This window comes from Pomacea canaliculata, linkage group LG13 (genome assembly GCF_003073045.1).
Source record: "Pomacea canaliculata isolate SZHN2017 linkage group LG13, ASM307304v1, whole genome shotgun sequence".
NCBI classification, from domain to species: domain Eukaryota; kingdom Metazoa; phylum Mollusca; class Gastropoda; order Architaenioglossa; family Ampullariidae; genus Pomacea; species Pomacea canaliculata.
Window position 1 is genome coordinate 11269160 of NC_037602.1, and position 14155 is coordinate 11283314.

Here is a 14155-nt window from a genome sequence, read left to right on the forward strand (position 1 = left end):
TACAGTAATACCTTGGTTAACAAACATAATCTGTTCCTGGAAGGTGGTCATTAACTAAAGCAAATTTCCCCATAAGAAATAAAGGAAATAGAAATAGAAATAATCGGTTCCCAGCCCAAATTTTACCCTATTAACATAAATAAAATCACCTATCATATGATTCGAAAGGCTAAAATGAGTAAATAAATTTAAAAGCTAACAGTAATTTTAAGTAATATGTAATCGTATTAATGCCTTTTGCAACACTAGCTCCTTTAATTACTTCCTTATTTTTCAATATCGTCGAGATTGTCAACCACAAGGTCAGACACGCAGACTCCATTTTCATGTTATGGTTATATCACTTGGAGTTTTTTGTCCCTAAACTTTTTAAGGTAAGGGAACCCTAACCTTTTGTTGCCGTGATATAGCCTTAGTTGCTGGCGCGGCATTTAACACAAACCAACCAACCAACCTTGCTCCCCAGATACACAAAGTGATCTGTTTCCAGGATGTTCTCTCCTTGAAGTTGGATTAGAAGTTTTTCCCACTTGTTGTTGATTCTGATCACCTCAGTCTTGATATAAATCTGTATGCAAATTAAACAGTTTGATTTTCATTAGGCAGAGTTATTGAAATTTGTGTTCATTGTCACTGAAATTGGTAACCCAAGACAGCTTCTTAGGTGATCCACACATCTAGGAATTTGTATTTTAAAGTCTTTTCAATGCTTTTCAAAGTGAGAATTCAAAAAGAAAAAGAATCTTTATATCATCTGATGGCAGACTTCTCTGTTTTCAGTATATTGCAAGATATAGTGACTATAATCTTAGCATGTCATATATATGTTACAGTGTGAATGTTTTGATGTATTTATCAAGTTTTTATGAAAGTTTTATAACATTAGCTAACAATGCATATTGTATCTTGATATGACTTTGATGGGTTTTTTCAGCCTCCATCCTCTCCCTATGGAAGTCCTAATTTGCAGATGTCTGTTGGAGGCCTGTCTTCTCACCCAAGCATATATCAAAGTCAGGGAACTTTGCTGTCACCAAGCCCTCAGAATCACTCTCTCAGTCCTTCGCCAGGACTTCTACAGCCTCCACAAGTGGTTTCTCCACGACCTCACTCTGCAGGTTATTTTCTGACATGTCTTGTACTCTCCTTAAGCCATTTAAAGCTGTCATAGCTGTTATTGTATAACCTGGGGTATTGGCATCTCAACCTTTTAATGTAATATTACTCTTTTTCACTGTGAAATGGCCTCAGCTGCTGGCACGATTTAAAACAACAACATCATGTGCCAGAGGCTTGAAGACTTTCTGATGTTTTGTCAGCATTTCTGTAGCATCTTTTTTACTGTATTGGGGATTGCTATCCCTGTAAACAGTGCTTCTCCTTTCTCATCCTGGACTCAAGACCAAGCAGTGGTGGAATTGGCAGTTGAATTTATTGTTGTTTTTTTAAAAATGTACTGATATTATGAACTTTTGAAGACGAGGTGAACTTGGGTGTTGAAGCAACTAGAGATTAAATACAGTGGGGCCTACTACAAGTGTAAGCACCATTCATAGTCCAGCTTTATATTGTTCATGCTGCCATTCTTTATCATTGACCTGTTTATCAGGTTTTGGGAACATCTGAAGACCAGCCCATTTTATGGTAGCATCAAGACTACAGGCATGACCAAAACATTGAACAAAAAGAAATTGTTCTACATTTTGTAATTTTTGTTGGTGCTTATCATTTTGTTTGTGAGCCTCATGTACACATTCACTCTAACAGCCAATTATTGTCTGACTATAGCTAGACAGATTTGAGCTTTTTCTTGCTGTGATAAAGCCAAGTTGCTGCCCATAATAATAAGTTGGAGAAGTATCAGCATTTTTTGGCCTCCCTTCTTTACTGTCTTGCTTTATATTCCTTTGTGGCCAATCTGTGTGGCTTATTTTTAATGTTGTAAAGCTTGTCAGTCTTGACCATGAAGAAGTGTACTATATCTTTAGTATTATTTCATACAGCTAAAAACAAAGCTATCAAAGTGTTTAAGTTCACAGATTGGTGGTTAGTAATTTTTTTTAATTTTAATATTCTGTTTACATTAACATTAATCTGAAACATTGAATTTTTTCATCATAACATTTGGAAAGGGCCAATAATTTACAAGACTTTTTTTCATCCTTTATTTTGCAGGTGGAGTAGTGGATTTAAATCACTCGCCAGTCCCTACACCCAATGGCTATCAACATCGCATTTCTCCTTGTAGTTCACCTGGTGTAGTGCCTTGTGCCAAACCAATGCATAGAGGATCTCCTGTACCATTGCCCACATCACCTGTGCCACAAGGGGCTGTAGTTTCATCTTCACAGCAGCTTCGCCCCAATCCTAGCCTGCGGATTGTACCACCTGCAATGCGCAGTGATCATGCTTCTGAAGTAATTATAACATCTATCATTCTTATATTTAAAATTTATGTTATTGTAAAACTTTTTAAAAGTGCAGTAAGATTTAGGTGTTTTACTATGACTGGCATGTGAAAAGGGAAGCCTAGTCCTCTCTTGCCATCTTTCACTTTCCTCGACAAGTCAGGATACCCATCATATATGTTTATATATGTAAAGTGCTTTGATCCTGATTATTTTTATTGCTGCAACTGAAAAGAATGAAATCAATAGCTGTTAGGGATGGGAATAGTCTGTTAAAAAGGTTTAAAAGTGATTAAAATTCTATGTGCACCAAAATCACCATTACAACAGCCAGACTTAAAAATGATGTGGACAGAGAGTAATGTCCCTGTCTGGCTTGAGGAGACTGCTCTCTCTCTCTCACTTTGGCCTTGTTTGTGGATCTAAGTCTCCTCTTGCTTTTTTTTATGCATTTACCAATCATCTGGATTGTTTACCAATCATCTGGATTGTTGGAGGAAGTTGAAGCAAATCACAAAGATGTTCCCTACCATACTAATGGCTTTGCTTTGGAAAAGTTGTTGAGCGTGTTTGTGAGCTCCAAAAAGAAATACTTCACTTTTTAGAAATGAAGGAGAAGACAAATGCTCTCCCCAAATTTTATTATCTCCTAATAGTCTTTCCCACCATGCTCGTCATTTTTTCACACCCTTGTCTTTATCATGATACTCTCAGTTCTTGTTATTTGGTTCCTTTTTGCATTTTCTGTACTTTTTATTCATCATTATTACTGCTATTTATTCTTTCTTTGTTCATGTTTTATTTCTTTTCCTATCCCTCATATGCTGTCCTTGTCTCGTTCTTGTTCTTAGGCGCTAAGAGCATGCTCCTGAGGAGTGTGAGTATGCGCTTTACAAATTTTGCATTTATTATTATTAGTTCCAATGGCATACAGATCTTTCTTTTCTTGTCATGGACCATTTAAACAAACTCAGTGTTTTGCAAGCCAAACACGTTCTTGTTCATGAGTTATATTTTGCTGTGAAAGCATTTGAAATGGAACTTGACCTCTTTTCAACCCAATGAAGGAAAGAAAGTTTCAACACTTTCCTACCCAGAACTCATTGACATTGGGTGACTGCAAAATAAGAAAATACAGCATTAAGATCAGTGAGATGAATTTTTGCAACGTTTTGTGGATTTCAGAAAACTGGAAAGTACATTGAAAATATTGTCAAATCTGTTTACCGTAGATGTGGAATGTGTGCCAGATTGTCTGCAACGTGAGCTGATGGATTTAAAATGCAAAATAGTGTTGAAGGATTCTTTTCATTCTCCAAAATATTGTCCAGTTCTTCAAATCACTGCTAGAAGGCTGTGGCTGGGGTCAATCTGTTCTTCATACTCGGAAGGCCAGAGTATATTCCTTTATGTATCCCTGGTGCGACCCTGCTGGAAATGCTCTTAGTGGCACCGCTCAATCGCATCCCCTTGTTGGACTCAGTGGTGAGTGGAGAACATAAGGAACAAACCATATTCCTTTCATCATGGGGAAAACCCAAATCTAACCTGGGCATACCAGAGGATAAATCTTCTGATAGTGAGGATGAAGTGCATGAGAGTGTGCAAAATAATGTTGAGGGGGTCTGGCTCCATTTTCTTGTTGTAGAGGGCGCTGAGCTGTCCTAGCTGCTCTAGTCTCTTTCCCCATTTGCAATTGCAAAGGGATTGAAGAACATTTCATTTGCAGATTTTACATCTATCAAGCCTTTCTCATCCAGTGTGCCAATCAGAAGGTTTCTGAAGCACTTTGTCGATGGATGGTAAACAGTTTGTAGACTACCCCATCAGAGTAACCCCACATCAATCCCTTAACTCTCCAGAGGGGTCATTTGTTGCCTGGACCTTGCTGGGATGTCAGAAATGGCATCCCAGGGGGCCTCAGCAGTACAGAGGGTCACCCTAAAGAAGGATTGAAAATCTGTTCCTGCCAACACTATACTTCTAATTTTCTGCCTTTGGCCCAGACATTTTTTTCACAGATTCTTTGGTCTACCTGTTTAGATTCATCCCATCGGCAGCAATTTTTTCATTTTTAAAGACGATAGGGTTTTACTCTAAGATTTAAGGTTTTTTATATTTGCTAGTTTCTGTTTCTGGTTTCTGGTTTGTTGGTGGCTTTTAGGCCACAACACCCCTTTTTCTTACACATTACCTACCATTTTAAAATTTTGATTCCTTGTGTTGGTTTTTGCTACTAAGAATGTTATTTGCATAATCTGGGGCATTGGCATCTTAGCCTTTTAATGTAATATTACTCGTTCTCGCCATGATATGGCTTTAGCTGCTCCCATGGTGTAAAACAAATACCTGCTTTTGGTGCCGTCCTGTGTGGCAGGAGGACGTAGTTCTTAATAGACTAAGGCTAGAACACACCATGCCTACACAATCACACCTCTTTGTCCTTGGTGTCAAGGAATGTTTGGTGTTGTACATTTTTTAATTACTTGTCCATAACTCCAGAGTATCCGCCAGCAGTTTTTTACAACAGCTTTTTAGTTTTCCTTGTTTAAGTCCATCTCATTGGCAAGCTATTTTGATCCCTTTTAAAGAAGGATAGGGTGTATCATCTTTTATGCTTTAGTAGTTTTGTGTTTTGATTTGTTGGTGGCCTTTTGGGTCACAGCCCTTTTTTTTTACACTTTACTCACATTTTACATTATTCTTGCTACTTGTGTTGGCTTTTATTGATTAAGATTTTGTGGTTATATCATTTAGGGAACTTGCCCTTAAACTTTTTGAAATAAGTTTTCTTTATATAGCTGTGATATGACCTTAGTTGCTGTCACGGCGTAAAACACAATCAAGCAACCAGTGTACATCAACAGCCAAATTTTATTCTTTCCTGATGATTAGCAGCTGATTCTGTTATCAGTATACAGGAACATTCTTTGAAATCACTAAAAATGCTCATTATCACAAAAATAATATGTGAGCGAGTATAGCCTATTATATTATCGTTTAATTTGATTAAGTTTTCATCTCCAAGTGTTTTTTTTGTGTAAATTTTTTTTTCTCCAGTCACAACGACGTTCACCTAACCCGTCAGCTGCACCAACCAATTTAATGACAGGCAACATAAACTATCCGTCCAGCATTTCAACATCTTTTCCTGCAAGTAGGTATAAACTATTTTTCTGGTAGTTAACTGGATTTTTGTAGTATTTCACACTGCATGCTATGTTAAATGAATGTAGAAAAGACTAGAAAAGATGTTTCCGCCAGTCTTTCTCATGGTCTTGTCACGACCTTTCCCTGCCCCATGGCATCGTGGTCTCCCCAAGTGGCTTTGGCAGCTTCGTAACTTGGGGTGTAACAATAGGTCCAGTAGCCAGTAGCCACAGGTGAGCAGTTCAAGGATAGCTAGTATGTATGCAGCTGGTGTGAGAAAGCAACAGTCCTGGGAGCTCTTCGACCCCTACCTTCTACAGAATAAAGACATAACTTAGTACACTGCTAGAGTGCTAAATTAAGTGCCATATTACACACTCAGTTGTACCCCAGCTGTTGCATTTTTTGTGGTTGCAGGACCACACTACTTTCAAATTATGTACGGCTCAGCTCACTGTTTTGTGACAACAGGAAAAGACATGCTTGCTCAAACATTTAGTAAATGTCTTTAAAAGTATAGCGTGCAGTAGTCAAAGGTAGAGTTGAAGAGTAGACTGCAAGAATAGCAGATATGTAATAGGGGAGATAAGAGGGGGAGTTTTGACCAGTCTCCCACTAGTCATCACAAGTCAACACTCAACGCTGTTGTGGTATAGCTGTTTTAATCCTGCGCTGATTAATGGTTCTGGAAAGAGTGAAACATCCTTGATCACACTAAATGGGGTAAAGCTCTCTCTGATTGACTGACCCTGTCCCTTGCCACCCCATACTTTTATCCCTCCTATCCAAATGTTTTAGAAAGTATCCTAGCTCCCTTCCCCTTTTGCTGGGCAGCCTCCACCCATTTCACGATCTCTGGGTGAGCACAGGACATGGGGTCAGACACCAGATACCTTTCCCTACTGTGACATCCCCAGTCCCCACATGTGTGATAGCCTCTATGTGTGTGTTAGGCTGTATCCATTCCCATGCTACTATATATATATACAACGGAAATTTTGGAGAAAATTTTGACACAAATCTATCACACAGAGTAAATTTCAACATTAATATCATTTAGACAATAGAAAGAAAAATAACTTCATGGTGGCCATCAACACCATGCACAACAACATTTATCTCTTTTTTCACTGGAAACAACGGCTTTCTGTTCCTCATCCTCCAAACTGCCTTTTCATCTGGTCTCTCTGTATAGAGAGCATACAGAGCTCTGACAATCTTTATAGCTCTAGAATGATCTTTTGTTTGGGCATGCGCATTAAGATGCATGCCTGATTGTCACCTTTTTTTTTATGATGCATTTGACCTGTTGACAGTTTGGGAAGCAAAAGAGAGTGAGACTGAGACAAAAACAAGCGAGAGAGAAAGGCCGTAGCAAATAAATAGTATATTTTAAGACTAAACAGAATTGTTAAGCTCTTGTGAGAATCTAGGCACAAAGACTTTGAACCAGCAGCAGTACCTTAATCACTTTTCAATGGAACAAATCTTTCACATTTCACTACACTAATGCTATATGTATCAGTTGCTGAATTAAATATACACTGATGCCATATGTGTCAATTGCTGAATTGAACAAACTTCACTTAAATGAAGTGGTACATCTTAAGTTGATAATAAAATCACAGTTGCAAGGGTTTGCAGGAGAAATCATTCCTGGGCAATGCCAGTTCCACTGCTAGTGATTAAATGTAAATGACTTCTTTTTAAAACCTTTTTCGTGGTAAGTGTATACTCTAATGCCTCTTTACTTTAGTTATCATTTATTGTCTTATTTTGGAACTGTTACAATTTTACAGATAATTTCTGCCTGAGCAACAGTGACTTGAGTGCAGGAGGCCTGATGTTTGGTTCGTGGGGTGGTCATAATCAGTCCTCCCTTGGCTCACCCATGTCACACAGTCAGTCAGCTATGGGACACCACAGGTAAACAGGATCTTACAATCAGCAAAGTTCATATGCAACCATGCACTTATGAGATGGGAAAGAGGGCTCACTAAAATACAAATGCGTATATATACCCCTCTCTATCTACTGTCATCTTTCTATCAAATCTTTTTGCTGTCATGTTAACCTTATATACATTTTTTTTTACTTTTATCTCTTTAAAATTTTGTCACATATAGTGTGCATTTCTGTATTATGTTTGTTAATTGACAATGGCTTTTTGATACTGTAAAATTTAATGCTTTTACTTTTTTCAAGAACTGTTTAAGAAGCTAAACTTTATTTGGAATAAGAATATGCAAACTTGCTGTTAATACCATTTCTTCATTGTTAAAAAAAATTAGTATCCCTAGCAAATTTGATTCATTTTTGTATAATGTATGTTCATGCATTTCATGGCTTTTAAGGCGAGACATCATTTTGATTTCAGTCAGTTGCAGTACAGTTTTTTCCCAGCAATTTATAGTTTAAAATGGTTTGCTGGTGTTTTGATAAATTCGTTGGGTTTCTTTTGCACTGGATTAACTTTTTAAATACATGCATTTTCTCAATAATCAATTCAAGGCAGTTTAGTGTAATAGTGAAAATTATTATTAAATCAAGAGATTGGTACAAGAAGTTACATATAAAGCAATAACTTCAAAGATTCAAAATATGGCTAGTCTCCCAATTATCTCTAATCCAAGTAACCTCGGTCACTTTTTGTACTTAATTACCACACACCTCACTCTGCATTTGTTCAACACACACACTCCACTTAACACTCGAATGTCTTCCGTGACGTGGATGGCCCTCCACTGATTCTCGATGTAAGGAATCCATTGATATCTTTGCTGGTTGTAGCTGCCTTTACATGAGTACTGAGACACGAGACATGTCCCTTGCATCACCTTGTGTCTCTCCCGTCACCTCAAGGCTCACTTGTGAGGAAGCTGCAGATTGTAGTCTATCTGACAAATGCTGAGGGCCTGATTTGGTATCAGATTCTGGAAAAAAAGTTGTCCTCTGTAACGAGATAGCTGATTCCAGGGGGATATTTTTAGATGACTGTTTATAGAATGCTATCATGAACATCCTAAAAATAACACACCTGATACTAACATTCAGCTACTTAAAACTTTGTCACATCAATAATTAGTATGCTATATAAACATTAAATTTATTAAATATATGGTGATATGCAAATAAAAAGGAGATTGTCATTGGCTTTAAAATTTGCATCATTGTTTGCAGTCCTGTGGAACAAAGCATTTCGTTGAGCAGTCATTCGTCTCCCATGGGTGTCAATATTCTCAGTGGCATTCACATCAAAAGTGAGCCTATTACTCCACCACGTGAATCTACTACTCCCTCTGGACCTATGCCACATCACATACAACAACAGCAACCTCAACAGCAGTTACGACCATCATCAGGAGGGAATGGAACTGGTCATTTATCTCCAGGACATGCCATGTCACATTCTGATAGTTCATCACCTGTAAGTGTGCATGCCTTGGACTACGAAAGCCCAGCAGTAAAACGCTCACGTATTGAGGCATGGACCACCTAATCAGGGCTTCACAATGGATTTTTTAAAGTTTTGGTCTGCCCAACATTGTAAACAGCATTCTGCCTCTGAGAGGAACTGTGGTAATAGGCAGAATTGCAAACTCTGCTTACTTGGCATTCCCAGTCATTGCGATTTCTGCAGAAGGTGAAGACTGATTTGGCACAAAATATGTGCTTAAATACAAGAACATTTTCGCCACTGTTGGCTCATGAAACATTGGTAACGCTGCCTTGACATTCAAATAATCACCTGGACATGCACAGAATCCACCTATTTAAAGAAATAAAATCTGGCAGGAAATAAAAGTTTAATTTTAACATTAAATTGTGCAGAAATTAACTTTTCCTGCCTATATTGATATTGATAGATCACTTTCTCATATACTCAAAAGAAATTGTGTCCTGAAGACTTTCCAAAATTATTTCATACACAAGATTAATTAAAATATCAATAATTTGTTTTCAGTTTGATAGGCAGAGAAAAATCCTGAAGATTCTTTGCAACAAAATCACTTTCATAATTGTCATCTTCTATTTATTTTATTTATATGCCTAGTTTTTAATCTCCTCCATCTGCCATTTGCTATATCGTCATCCTTTTTGCTTGTGAAAGGATGCAGCTAACTTGGCAATGAGTCAGCAGTCACTATGTGTGTTACCTCCCATTTTGCATCGATCAGACTAAACAAATATATGATATATATATTAAAAATTGCATACAACATAGTACTGTAAGGGGCTTAAGGATGCAGATAGTAAGTAGGCGACACTGTGTGTTAAGAATCATTGTTTAGTGGGTGCTACTGAAACTTTTATTTAGTGGATACTCACACTTCAATATTTTGATTAAGTCACATACCAATGAATGTGAAATATGGTAATTTGTATAATATGATGATGGTGACGGTTTGTTTTTTCCTCAGTTCTTTTCTTTTTCCTAACAAGATTATTATCTGTGACTGTGTTGGACTGCTGGTTGCAGTTCTTTTGTTTGTACATGCACACATTGTACACAAACATGCCACTATGACATATAAATTTTCTCTTATACACAGAGTTATATCTTAAGAGTTGCATACAGGAGTGTACAGATCAGACATTATTTTTATGAAAGAAGAGAGACTGAGGTAGAAATCAAAGATAATTCTTTGAGTGAAATCTGATTTTGATGCAAAAAAAAAGCTTTCCTTGCAATAGTACTGCATTTGTCTTAGTCATTCACTGATTTTGCATGTTGCTTTTAGATTATTAATTTGTTTAGCTTAATCCATAGTCAAGATTTTATGTTTTATATTTGTGTTAATTTTATTGATTTAGATGAAAACATACATCTTATCATTGTAGGCAAATTGTTCCTGGATGTATTGTGAGACGTCTACCTAATAAATCCAACAACCTTATTCAAGAAAGACATTTACTTGACATACCTTATGACAGTTAAGCTGTGTGTGTTTGTATATTTATACATATGCATGTATTATGTGCTCGTGCATGGTGTTTCACATCTGTCAACTAGTCATTTCTTTTTAAGTCTTTTTTTTGGTTTCACCAACAGTTTTCTTAATTCTGTAACTCAGTTGTGATGACACATTTTATGACTTCTAAAATAAAAGTAACTGATACTAAATGTATCACTAAAAGTAAAAACATATACTTTTAAATAATAATTTAAGCACAAGCTTTTTGTTTTTAATTAAAGCCAGTGGGAGAAAATGTCATAGCACAGTCAGGGTGTAAAATATCCCAACATGTAACCATATTTATGATCTTATCATGTTACTTTTAAATGGGCCATTTCCAATATTTATTTTGGGAGCTGATTATTGCTTCAAGATAAAAATTAATGCCCTCTTTATATGTTGTTATTTAATCATTTTCTTTTATCGATCATGGAGTACAAAGGTGTGACGTCACAACAAGTTTTTTCGTTCTATGAGGAAGGTAAAAGTAGAGATGTTGAAGAGTGTTGAACACTTTCTGTGCATTTTTGCAGCTTTAATTTAGTGGAAAATGCCAGACTGCTGCTGTGTCAAAAATTGTTGCAGAAGTACAGTAAAAAGTGAAAAAGTTTGAATTTAAATGTTCTTTTCCACATTGCCCATTGTACTAAGAGTAAGAAAGGTACCTCATGCATAAAGTATCATATAGAAGTCTGAGATTGTAAATGGGCGAAGCAGATTTAAAAAAAAAAATCACCTGTCATACACTTAAGGCTTGGGATAATGTCTTTTAGTTCATTTTGTCTAGATTTAAACTGTAGTAAGTAATCAACAATCCCTTGTACATATGCTTGTGTTGCTCCTCTTGAAAACAAATGTTAGTGAATGTGTTGCTTTTTGGGTATTGTTACGATTTCTTTTGTCAGGCAAAACTTAATATATAATGGCTGTTTTAATCACAAACAGATGACATGTGCTAAAGAGGAATAGAGCATGCAGTGAGAGATTTTACACTTTTATCAAACTAGCCACACTCGTGGTCAAACAAAGTGCAAAAGGATATCTCACTCTAAGACTTCATTTGTAATGCCTCAAAATAAAAATTGCAAAAACTAAAATTTAATTTTTTTAAAAAGTAGGTCAGAAGATGCTGTACCTGAAGTATAGGGACAGACATCATCCTGATGGCTAATTGCCTTTGTTTACTTGAGAGCATTCTTACCAAGCGCTTCTCACAAATAATATATAGAAAATGTGAGTCGGCAGAAGCGTAAGAAAATACAGTTGGGCTGGTGCTGAATGCTGAGGTCTTTGGCTTTAATTCATTCCAAACTCATAACAGCTAACTGCTAGAAGCGCTGAACTCATGACCAGTCATATCGTGACTTTAGAGAATCTGCAGGAGAAATTATCCCTTGTAAAGTTACTTCGCCTGTTCTTATGTTCAAAACCCTTTTACAGATGCATTTCACTATATAAGCGTTATTTCTGCTAAAACTATCTCCCCAACCCGACTTACAACCAACCTCAGACTTGCATAGATTGCACATTCAGTGCAAAGATCTATAGCCACCATGGCAAGAAACCTATTTGGAAAGGAAAAAGCTTGAACTTTCCAATAAAAGTAATAAAAATAGTCTACCTTTACTCTGGTGAAAGCAATAATCCAAGAAAATTTACAATTCGCATGTCAACCACATTCACAATACAATCAGTTTCATTAAAAAAAAATCCTGTCCATGTCCACATATTGTCCAAAACAGAAAACTATTCACACATCATTTTTATACAAGGTGCAGTTCACCTATGGTAACTGACAGCATCCAGGGCACAGTCCTCCTTCACAAGCATGGCACTCGAATGAGGATCGCACACGTTTGTTGTGTCCAAGCGTACAATTGCGTTTCTTGCCTACTGGCAACTTTGTCAGTTCATATCCACTATCTTCTTGAGCTGGCTGGGGTTGGGAAGGGGCAACTTGCAAAGACATGCTTTGTCTGGCAGCCATGATTGCTGCAGCTGTATGGCGATGCCTACAATCTTAGGCGGGTAATAGTGTACAGTTTTATTTGGCAATCTGTGTGATATTGTGTGTGGGTGACATCATGACTTGCACTAGTTGGTACAAGGTAAAGGCCTTTTGAGAGAGAGGTGTTCCAGAATTAATTTTTCCTGGGGCCAGCTTTATGTGAGGGCAGTGCATATCTCCTTTGCTGTTTCCTCAATCCCTTCATGAAGTCAGATACCCTGTGTCACAAGGGTATGGAACACACCTGCCTGTATCAGACAGGCTCTTTATCCCAGGTTTTGTTTCCTGTTTCACTATTTCGCTTAGGCCCTAAGGCGCAGTCATGGAATAGGGTGTGATGCAAGAATGGCTTGCTGTTTTTTTTGTTTTATTAAACAGATGAATAATGTTAGGGAAACGTTTGTAGCTTTTCTTGGTTCAAGAAAGGGAAAGTAAGTGTTATGGTTAAAATTAAAGCAAGAATATGAGTCGCTGAAATTACGCACCGAAAGTCAGTCTTGTATGTTGTCTAACAGAACATCGCCTGTGTTATGCATAAGTGGAATTTATCAGCCTCCACCTGCTACAGTCCTCCCCTGACACTGACACACAAAGAAGGCAGAGAAACTGACTGCTTAGGAAGTCTACAAACTTTTTGGGAGGTCAGTCTTGGTTATTGTCAATGTCAATATTTATATATGTACATACATGAGTTTTTGATGGAGCAAAATCCTTCCACTGCCACTCATGTCAATCACTATCAGTTGAAAATGCATGTTCTGTTTTAGAAGATAAATCATAAGTTTAAAATTAAGGATATTTTTTAGTTGTATTTCTGTCCTCCTGGTAGGACCAAGAAAGCCCAGCAATCATCACCACTGGGCAAGTGGGAAGTTAATCACTCACGCTCCACACGTTTCTTGACCTGAGAGTAAAAATTTATATGCCTCCCAGTGTTTGTACACATCAGTTTTAGTGTTTTGGCCATAATTTGTTTTCTTTTGTTGGCTATGTTACAAGTGCAAATTTGGTATCATACAATTTTGTTCACAAGGGCTTTTGTGTATTTGTATGTCTGGTGATGGAGAAGTTGGAGGAAAAAAGTCTTACTGTGTCCTTCAAAAATAACAAAAAAAAAGCAAACAATTTTGATACCTCCCTTACAGGCAGCACTGCTCCAAATCCCAGTGTTCACAGAGTTGCTCACAGGTTGGTCACACACCTTTCTTGGCTGCAGGCCCCACTTAGCGGCTGATAACTCGTTAGCTTTATGTCTCAATGCACATTCTTCTAGACCAGCATTAGTGCGGCCCTTCAAGGCAAACGCATTCGGAACTAAAAATTAATAACACTAATAAGCGGAAATTTATAAAGCGCAAGAACTCTGCTAAAGGCAAACTCATTGCGTTGAAGAAGATAACAAAATAATAAAAATTCAATATATTTAGGAGCTAAAGCATAAAGTATATGACAGGACAGACATGTTAGCCTCTTGTTGGGTGCTCCAGGCCCATCTGCCTGTGTTGCGGTGGCTCAGTCCATTTAGTGCGAGGAAGGCTGGGAGATTACATGTTGCAAAAGTGTAACACTTTGGTAAAACTATGGCTTGACCAAATATAGCAGGTAGAACTTTTCAAGTTGATAATTTTGTT

The 14155-nt window shown here is 37.3% G+C and overlaps 1 protein-coding gene across 4 annotated transcripts in view; it reads left to right on the plus strand.

The window, feature by feature from the left end:
- Nucleotides 1-11613, plus strand: part of LOC112553564 (myocyte-specific enhancer factor 2A-like) — a 32424-nt gene extending 20811 nt beyond the window's left edge. For all 4 annotated transcript variants that reach the window (XM_025220871.1, XM_025220870.1, XM_025220873.1 and 1 more), the window contains 5 exons: nucleotides 935-1118; nucleotides 2176-2417; nucleotides 5469-5565; nucleotides 7358-7484; nucleotides 8739-11613. In XM_025220871.1, the coding sequence (XP_025076656.1) occupies nucleotides 935-1118; nucleotides 2176-2417; nucleotides 5469-5565; nucleotides 7358-7484; nucleotides 8739-9057 (969 nt within the window). In that variant the 3' untranslated portion in view covers nucleotides 9058-11613. The remainder of the gene's footprint in view (nucleotides 1-934; nucleotides 1119-2175; nucleotides 2418-5468; nucleotides 5566-7357; nucleotides 7485-8738) is intronic.
- Nucleotides 11614-14155: the final 2542 nt, after the last annotated feature.